Raw genomic sequence first — 10,343 nt, forward strand, 5'->3', positions numbered from 1 at the left:
GGGGGTCCCATTCTCAGTTCAGTGGTTTAATGATGGCATTCCCCTATGTATTTGCTGTATTCTGGCTGTGTCTCTAGGAGAGATCTACATCCGGTTCCTGTTGGCCTGCACTTCTTTGCTTCATCCATCTTATCTAGTTTGGTGGCTGTATATGTATGGGCCACATGTGGGGCAGGCTCTGAATGGGTGTTCCTTCTGCCTCTGTCCTGAACTTTGCCTCCCTATTCCCACCAAAGGGTATTCTTGCTCCCCTTTTAAAGAAGGAGTGAAGCCTTTGCATTTTGGTCATCCCTCTTGAGTTTCAAGTGTTCTGTGCATCTACTGTAATTCAAGCATTCAGGCTAGCCTAATGATGCCTGTATTCTAATGCTAATTTGAGCCCCTCCTTGCTGTCACAAGAGATGGCATCTGCAGGAAAGACCTAAGATGCTGAGTGGCCCTGCCCCCACACTACTTCTGATGGGGATATAAAGGTGCTAACAGTTTAGGTTTCACAGGCCTGGGCTCCAAGAACGAACAGAAGGGAAGAGGAGTGGAGAACTCAGAGGGAGGAGCCGCCATGAGTGAGGTGACCTATATGAATGTGGCTCTGAGGGCTGGTCAATTGGAGTTAAGAGCAGCCCAGATGAAATATAGTAAATAGTAATAATATCGATAGGAAAGTAGATTCAAACAGCATGGAGGGCAGACCTCATCTACCCAGCTCTTATGTTAATGCTTATTATAAATATAAACATTGTCTATTTCTCCCGGGAATTCACATACCAAAGGAGGGGTAGAAACAAAGGCCAGGATTTAAATAATTTCCACAACATGAGGGCATTTTATGATAGAGCTGTAAGCCTATGAAGGGACAAAGGGGAATGTGGGGGTTTGAATGAACTCCCAAAGGCTCATCTGTCTGAATGTTTACTTCCCAGTTGGTGGAACAGTTTGGGAAGGATTAGGAGGTGTGTCACTGGGGGTGTTTTTGTGGTTTCAAAAGCCCACAGAATGTGGACAAGCCCTTCCCTTGGAATGAGGGGGTGGGGACAGAAGGTGAGCAGGCCTCTCTCGGTGGATAGAGAGAAACAGAAAGTGGGCAAGACTGTCTTTGACAGGGTATGCAGGTGGAAACAGAGCTATGAAAAGCTGTGGAGGACAGAAGACTTGTGGAGGCTGATAGATGGAGGACAAGGAAGAGAGATGGAGAATAGGGAGATTGGTGGTCCCCTCTTCCCATTGCCCCTCCCCCAATCTCAGGGGCCCTTTGTGACAGGGACCCAGGAGCTCTGTGATGTAGGCCTGGGAGCAGCTGCTAACACCCAGAGCGAACCATCAGAGATCAGTTGCCTGAGGGCAACAGTGTGAATCAGTCAGAGAACCTTCTCTCCCTGATGCAGCCTGAAGGAATGACAAATTAAAACATTCGCTCAGGCATCCAGTACAAGGCCACGCACTACCTTCACGGAGTGCCAGGCACTTGTAGGGCACGACGGTGCCATGGAACTACCTTCACTTCCGTTTCCTCCAACCGAATGGATCAGCCTCAGCTTCACGACGTGGGCAATGGACATGATCCTGGCCTTCGCCTGTGGACTGGGCCTCTTCCACCTGTGGATACATTTCTTCCCACTCACCTCACCCTCACCTGCAGAGGGCGCCTCCACCACCACCAAAAGGGTAAGACTGCCTTCCATCCACACCAACACAGCCTTCTCTATTAGGGCAACACTTTCCAAATCCAATAGGGAGGTGGCGGACAGGGCATCTCAGCAGACGGGAACCACATCCGCATGAGAACTCACGGGTAGGACGGGGAGAGAGGGCTGCGTGATATCTGCTCTCAGACCTCCTAGAGCAGAAAGAAGCACTATGTCTCAGTGGTCACGGAACTGTGGACCTGGGATGGATAGGCTCCACTAAAAAACGTTCTGAACACTGGTTCCTCTGTCCCCCTCCTCACATTAATGCTCACACAACATTGTCTTGGTCAGCTGAGCTCATGTGAAGAGGGTGATGCACTCCTGGACATAGGATCAGGACTTGAGTCACATCTGGCCTCAGGAAATGACAAGGCAGTTCGGAGCTGAGCTTCAGCTTACTGAGGTGAAAGAACACTGACCAATGACATCCGTGGTGGGTCTCACGGAGACCGTCCACACTTGGGATTTTCAAGGGAAAAGAATACAGACTTACCCCTCATCACAGGGGTGTGAATGGGGCCGCAGGTGGTGTCTGTTATCTCTGTCTATTAGGTGGTGAAGAGGGACCACAACAAGGCCAGGAAGAAAATCAGGACCTTGAAAGGTAGGCTCCTTCCTTCCCCTGGACAGGTGACTTCATCTACCCTGTCCCCAAGGGATGACACCAAATGAGTTGCAGACCATGCGGCTGTGGCTGCATGGAAGGAATCAGAAGTGAAGACATTGCCGAGGTGCTGTGCTCAGAATAAAGCCAGGGATGACCATGGTTGGCTGCGGTCAGGAGGGTGGTGTGGGTCGGACCAGAAACATGCTGCATGCGTCTGCAGGCAAATGGGTTACTTCACTTCTCTAAGACACTTTCCTCTTCCACTACACTGGACCTCCCTCCTCTCCACAGGGACATCATGAAGTCCATGGAGCTCGGTGGAAATGGAAGCCTCCGGTCTATGGTCAGGTCCTATCCCACATGTGCCCAGCACTTATTGCTTTGGGGCCTGTGGCCTTGTTCAGGGAAGCTTGAGCTCCTGTTTAGTTGATCATTTCCACAGAAGGGACATTGCATTCAGGCTCCCGTAGGCTCTCAGTTCCCTCCTTTACCCACAATCACCCCATCTGTATTTCTAGCTTACAGAGGCTACAGCAGGAAGAGAGGGAAGGATGACAGGGGCCTGCTTTTGCTCCTGCAGAGGTGAGAAGTCTCCAGTGCTTCCTGGCTCCTCACGCCCATGCCTGTGAGGAGATCACTCGGGACAAAGGGCAAGGGCTGACCATGGGACCAGGGGCCCTCTGGGAAGGTGGGGTGCGTGCACAGCGCTACTGTTTAATTCCAGTGTGGAGCTGTGGCTGCAGGTGGCCTTTCCTGCTCAGCTTGTCCACCTCCTGGTGCTGAATGCTCCAAGCTGCAACCTTATGTCCTGTCTCCTGCAGCCTGCTTACTGACATCATCAGCTTTTGCCAGCTCTTAAGAAGAGATGCCTCGGCTCAAGGATCCAGACCAGAAGCTGCCGAAGACCACCAGCCACCTAGGCATTCCACAGAGCAGTCTATGGCCAACTTGCCTCTAGTGGCCTCCTTCCCTCTGGTCAAGGAACACTTGCTGCACAAAGATTCAACTTTGTCACCTACCCTGCTAAATTCCCTTACTTGTAAAGAATCACAAACACTTACATGTGATTCTACCCCACCAGTGACGACAATGCCAAAAATGCATCCTTTACCACGACCATGTGGACCAACCTCCCCATCCTGTCCTCAAGATCCAGTGTTCTGCTCTCCATCCGAGACAGACCAAAGCATGACTCCTCCTCCTTCTCCTCCTCTTCCTCCTCCTCCTTTTCCTCTGCTCTCTCTTCCTCCTCCTCCTCCTCTTTCCCTTCCTCCCTCTCTTCCTCCTCCTCCTCTTTCCCTTCCTCCCTCTCTTCCTCCTCCTCTTTCCCTTCCTCCCTCTCTTCCTCTTTCTCCTCCTCCTCTTCCTCCTTCTCTTCCTCTTCCTCCTCCTCCAACTCCTCCTCCTCTCTCTCTTCCTCTTCCTCTTCCTCTTCCTTCTCCTCCTCCTCCTCCTCCTCATCCTCCTCGATGTGAGTGGAAAACACAACTAGTGACCTCACGAAGCACATCTCCTCCAGCTTTGCCTTGTCCCATGGCAAGCCCCCCAGGCCTTGAGCACTCAAACATGTCTCCTTCAAGCTCTTCCTGGTACAAGGCGGCTGCCAGGACCTGGTGTCATTCTAAGTGGTCACAGGATGAGACCCTGCAAGAGGATCTCCATTTCAGCTTCCAAGAGGCCTCATTGTGGACAGACCCTGGATACAGGCAGCTAGAGGCTGGAGAACCCCCGTTCATCAAGCCTGATGTGCAGAAGATCCTGGAGCTGCAGATTAGCAAGAGGGTAGAACTGAAGCTCTGGAAAGAGCAAGGAAGGGAGAGCATTGACCACGCCTTGAGCTGTGTGGGTGATATGCTGCAGTCCTGGAGCAGCGAGCAGGCCATCACCTGCAAGTCAGAGCAGCTCTCAGGTCTCCATCAGCTCTTTTCCCCCAGGGTCTTATGGAACAAGTCTCAGAAGGACTGCAGGCAGCTTTACTGGGGCCTCCCCTTTCTTCACAGTGAGTCCCTTATGGCTACTGTCAGCATGGTGGGCTCACCACTCGACTCCCCTGCCATCTTTTTCAATGAACTCTCTCCTTACAACTTAAGACAAGCTGAGAGGAATGCAGCTCCACTGCTCTTCTCTCCAAAGCCCTTGCTTCAACACTTGGTCCCTTCCAATCCTTTGACTACAAACGTGCCGTGCCCCCGTTCTCCACCAGGGTCTGGAGTCAAAACCCTGGCCCCTGAGCCAACCTCCCTCCCAAGCCTACAACCCGATCCACCTCCAACTAGGGATTCCAGGGCTTCCTGCCCGATAGATTCAAAATCCCAACTTATTTTCCCAGTTGCTGTTCAACACCTAGATCAGCACCTTTTGAAGAAGAACCAAGAAAGTAGGAGCGATTTACCTAGTGTAGTGAAAATGTCACAGGAAGTCTCTCATCAACTCATTTCCACCAGTTTAGCTTCCCAGGGACAAGACTCTGTTCTCCACCTCCTGAAGGATTTCACTGACCCCCAGCTCAAAGAGCACCTAGAGCAACACTTAAAAACCAGGTTCTGGAAACATGAGGACCAAAAGATCCAGCTATCTACTTATCTCATGAAATCTGAGGACAAACTCCCAGGGATGGGTCATGCAGAAGATAATCGAGGGACTTCATGTTCCTCAGCACTGGCAGGAAAAAGCAGCCCGCATGCACAGAGGGTCTCAGCAAAAGGTCCAGAGATACTCCAGACAGGGAAGGACCCATGCTGCGATCTGACAAACGGTCCAGGAAGACCTCTGAGAGATACTGATGGGATCACAGAGGGATCACTGGGCACAGTTCTAGACTCGATCGCTGTGACAGAGGTGGAGAACTCTGTGAGACAGCCAAGAAGCAACTCAGCAGGTCCCCAGCCAGGAGGACCAGGAGAGCAGCAGCTACAAGACACACTGAGGAACCACTTCAGTGAGCACAGCCATGACAATGACAGTAAGGTGCCTGTGGGCACTTGCCCTGGAATTCCGGGGGACCACATGGTGGTCCGTCGTGAAAACTCAGAGACCCATTTGGACAACTCAGAAATTGAAAAACCAGAAACAAATATCAAAACGGAGAAGCAGAAGTCGTTGAATGATGGGTCCACCTTCAAAGATACTTCTCCTCGGCTTCCCTTGCTAGATCCTGACGTCCAGCAGGTGCTGGAAACTCATCTTTCAAGACACCTGGTGAGGCACAGATGGATCTTGCCCCTCAGAGGCCTCAGGGCCCTACAACTCTTCAAGGTGAACAAGGCTGTAGCTTTGTCACTTCCACAACCCCCAAGTCCCTCTCAGACATCTTTGAAATCTAGGGATGACTCTGTTACAAAAATTGCTGCTGTCCTGGGAGACCCTTTTCAGAAAGGTTCAGAAGGAGATCTGAAAAGAAAAACAGTTTTCCAGAGTCAAACCCCTCCCTCTGCCCTCAACCTTGAATTTCCAAGTGGAACTCGTCCTACTGACAAATTATGCCCCTCTGAGGCCCCTTCAAATGTCCAGAAGAGCAGAGTGGCTTCCTTGTACAGGACACGCAGCCTTGTAGTCAGAGACCGGCACAGCGACACAGTTCGAGGACCTCGGAATGACAACCCAGTGCCAGGTCCAAACCTACTCAAGAGTGACCATGCCTCACAGGAGAGTGAGGGTGCAGATTTAGACCTCTCCCATGGGCTGTCAGTTCAGGGGACCATTGTAGACGCCTGCCCAACAACTAGCAGAGATAAAAGGGAGCTGGAGGAGGAGGGGTCCTGTGACTGGGCTCTCAATGCAGAAGCCAGGGAAGTGTCACCCACTCAGAGTAAAGAACATCTGAAAGGTATAGAATCCCTGAAAGTCAATGAAAAACAGTCCCCTTCCAGAGCCATTTCCAAGGAGCCAGAAGATTCTGTTACTGCTGTCTTCCTGCAGGACTGTACCACTGGCATGATCTTTCAAGACTGTGGCCCAGAGGTCCTGCTGGAGGCAGATCTCCTAGCCTCTCAGGCCTCACAGTCAGGCTTCAGGACTAGGTCCACTACCAGCAAAACATCCTCCAGGGACATGTACCCTTACTTTTCAAGAGGAGGGAATGTGCCCAAGAATATTAAATCTGAAGAACCATGGACTAGCCATATCTATGATGTAACTAAATACAAAGAGGGCTTTAGGGGCCCCAGGCAAGATAGACACCTTTCAAAGACGAGACCTGCCCAAGCCTGCTGGTCAGATACTCGTGAAAACAATTCCTCCCCTCTACCAGAAAAAACATTTGGGGACAGGATAAAAAGTTTTATGACACACATTATGTCAAGTAAAAGTAAAGTGCAGGAGAACTTCCTGCACAAACACAAGGCCTCATCAGTCACTTCCCTAAGTCAAGGCTCAGTCATGAGCAGGGTGTTTCTGCCCCCACAGGTAGCTGAGGCTCAGGACTTCACGATCTCGGTCAGGCCTATTCTACAGGAGAAAGTGGGGGTTGGCCATGCCAGGACAGCCTCAAAGAAAAGTTTGCACAAAGACCCACCCCAGGCTCCTATGGGCAGGCATGTCTGCCTCCACAGGACTGCCACTGCAGAAAGACACGAAACACAAGGAAACACTCCCAAGGTACACAGCCAACCTTCCACAGACAAATGGATGGACTACACCTGCCAGGCCCAGCTGCTCAGAGAGTCTGTGATCAGAACTCAAGCCTGTCAGCACAGGTTACAGCCACCATGTTTCCCAGGCACCCCGGTCTACTCTCCCTGGCACTGCCTGTGCAGAAGTGAGCTGTCTAGAAAAGCAAAAGCTTTTCTACACCTATCGGGATAGGAAATTTCCCCACGAAAAACTAGTTTTTTCAAAAACAAAAACAAAAAAATAAAACAAAACCATGGTGTCCGAGTGCTAATTGACTGCTTCCCAAGGTAGGCATTAGTTCCTCTTGTGCATCATTACTCTGGAGACACAACCTGCAGGGCTTGACCACAGGGAACATCTCCATCTTCTTCTGGAGAAGACAGCTCTCCACAGGGTCGGTTCAGTGACATTTGAATGACTTCATGCATTAATTGAGCCTATGGAGGGAGGTAGAAAATAAAATGTTCGGGGCCCAGGCAGGGGGTCATGCAGCAGGAGGATGACCTGAAAGGTTCCGTGCATGTAGGTTCAGCCCCTGTGCTTCCAGTACAGACTATGGACTCTCAGGGACCCGTCCGCTGGCGCTCCACCGCAAGCTGGAGGAGCCCTTTATCTTTCCAGTGTCTGGATGCCAACCCAGAAAGCAGTCCCAGAAGATTGTCTAACAGCACATCTGATCATCCGCATGTTCTGGCTTCCTGAATTCTAGACACTGAGATGGGGGAAAAGCCAAGCTAGATATTCTCTGTGTCACTCACAGCCCGGAGGACTCCGGACACACACACACACACACACACACACACACACACACACACACACACACACACACTTTGCCAGCATTAGTCCCAAGGAAAGGACACCTGAGAAGGGTGCTGGGGATGCACTGTGACCTCACAGCTCGCCATGCTAGGCCCCCAGCCTTTGTCTTTCCAGGAGACCAGAAGAAGGGGCCTTCTCACACAACTTGCCCACACAGCAGAAGGGACTTTGCCAAAGCACAGGTGCTCTCTGGACCTCTGCGCAGGCAAAGAAGTGTCTCTGTTAGGACCCCCTCAGCTACTTGCCCAGGTTTCCTTACCTCAGTCTTTGTAAACACATGGGGGTAACTGAATGGGAGAATAGCCAATCTCCAGTGAGCCCTGCTCTGGTCCCTGAAGAGAGCAACCAGGGCACAGCTCCCACGGAAGCGTTTATTTCCTGATAGAAAACCCTGTTCCCAGTGGTGCCACACAATGTACAGGACTCAGCCGCGGGCCCAGTGCCAACACATGTTCCCGAGGTCCTTGGGTGAGACCAAGCAGCTCCTATGTGTGGATATGGGACCAACAGTCCACTTCTGAGCCAGCAGTGTATCACTGGCAGCAGCCTCAGCATGTCTCAGAGGCCACAGTGAGGCCAGGGCCCTGAGGAAGGCACTATATGGTACCTCAGGACCTCAGGAGTCACATTTGGGTACAGGAAATTCTCAGAGTGGGTCCCAGGGTTCTTGAGTGGAGGAGGAACTTATCCAAGCAGGCCCAGTTGCAATGCTGGCATATGTGCCTCTGATACTTCCTCCCTTAGCCAACCTAGAATCTGCCAGCTCAGGTAGAGGCTGATGATGCTGGATCAGATGATGGAGCGATCCACTGAGGAAACAGTGTCATATCCAGCTGCCCGAGATCCAATGAAATGCTGGGACGTGATTATAAGGGTTTGCCCAGTTCCTCTAATAAACCAGTGTACTTTTGCCACTTGCCCAAGTCCCAGAATCTGTGCTCTTGACTATGAGCCTTTGTATGCCTGCCTGCAAGGTTCTTGATTGGGGTTACAAGCAATACATGAGGGTACAAGTGCTAGAGACAGTGGTGTTAAGAGACCACACAACCAGCAGAACACATTCTGCCCAGCTTATCCCCGTCAACCATAATGGACCATAATGTGGACCTGGAGAACCTCACAGAGACCTCCACAGTAATGTTCACTGATAACACTCCCAAAGAGATCACTACATGGGCTCTGACACAATCTACACTGGGAAATATCCCAGAATCCACAACTCTGTTTTCCAAGGTAGGCATTACTTCTTCGTACACATTTTCTCTCAGGTTATAACTACACTGTTACACAAGAGGAAACGTGTGCATCTGCTTCTGGAAGACACACAGGTCCAGAGGGAGGGGACAGTGCCATTTGAAGTCACTTCATCTCCACTTGCATCACTCTTGTGTTAATAATCCTGTAATTATGGAAATAATCAGGAAGTCTTAAGGATTTAGAGGGGCTGAGAAGCCAACCCTACAAGGCCCCGAGTCAGGGCCACTTCACCACGCCTTTTCCTTTGCTCTAATCTGACCTTTGTGTAGGCCGCGTGGATGGGGCTAGAGAGGCACCAGGAGCCCAGTGCCTTTGCAAGTCACAAATTAGGCACCAGGAGGATGGTGGTTTGTCAGGAGCCATCAAGGAGAAGTTAACAGCTAGCAGGTGATCTTCCTGAGATGGTTCTGTCGTGGACTATGAAGTTAATGATGGACTTGCTTCTCTAGGCAAGGCCAAGAAGATTACATTTTAGGAAAGATTCCTGCTATGCTTTTCCTGCTATGGTTAAATAGATAGATATAACATCCACTCAGTATTAGCCACGCTTTTGAGCAGATTTCTGCAGAAATAGAGATGTACTGCCTTGTAGTGATGCTGTGTAGACAGACACGCTGTATAGACAGACACGCTGATAGATGATGTCTTAATTCTTGATGAGTAAGAATTCCTAAAATTCTTAATTAGCAATTATTAAGCGCTTTTGCAATACGACTGCTATTTAGTCTTCTCGGACAATTGAATCTGCAATGTGAGCTCCGCCAGTCAGTGTTCAAGTATCCTGAGGTAATTGCTGCTGAGGTAAGGAGCAGGCACCTACAGCTCAGAGCCCGTTCCGAGAGGCTGTGAAACAATGAGCCAAAGGTCACAAAAGGGAACAAACAATTTACTATAGGTGCAAGGACAGAAGGTAAAATGCTGACTGGGTTGATCTACATGAAACATCACTAATGACTTAGTTACAGAATGATGGACTTTAACTGTTGTGGTTTGCCTTGGAGTTCTCTCTGAATTTGTAAAATAAAGGCAAGAGCTGGAGATTTGGGGAGAGGGTGGAGTCGGGAGCGAGAGGGGAGGAGTCAGGAGAGGGGAGGAGTCAGGAGGGGTGGAGTCAGGAGGGGAGGAGTCAGGAGGGGAGGAGTCAGGGGAGGAGAAAGGAAAGAGCAAGGAGAGAGTTGTCATGGGAGAAGGAGAAGCTGGAGACCTGGCAAATAAAAGGTGCAAGGGATGAGGGATTTGGGAGCTAGGAATAGGACAGTGTAGGGTGGATCTGCCCAATCTAGATGCTAGATTGTTTTCATATTAATTGAGTTGCGTTTTCTTTGTACTGGCCGATTCGGGTTGGAGAGGAAACTGCAACAAAC

At 50.5% G+C, this 10,343-nt stretch overlaps 1 protein-coding gene across 1 annotated transcript; it reads left to right on the forward strand.

Annotated features, from left to right (window-relative positions):
- The first annotated feature begins 1,266 nt into the window (after nt 1-1,266).
- On the forward strand, nt 1,267-7,154 carry Spata31l2 (spermatogenesis-associated protein 31 like 2). Its single transcript, XM_063276995.1, has 2 exons — nt 1,267-2,874; nt 3,114-7,154. Exon 2 carries the CDS (start codon nt 3,232-3,234, stop codon nt 7,093-7,095), a length of 3,864 nt encoding a protein of 1,287 aa, XP_063133065.1. The 5' UTR covers nt 1,267-2,874; nt 3,114-3,231; the 3' UTR covers nt 7,096-7,154.
- Nucleotides 7,155-10,343: the final 3,189 nt, after the last annotated feature.

The sequence above is a fragment of the Rattus norvegicus genome, chromosome 17, assembly GCF_036323735.1.
Source record: "Rattus norvegicus strain BN/NHsdMcwi chromosome 17, GRCr8, whole genome shotgun sequence".
Taxonomy (NCBI): domain Eukaryota; kingdom Metazoa; phylum Chordata; class Mammalia; order Rodentia; family Muridae; genus Rattus; species Rattus norvegicus.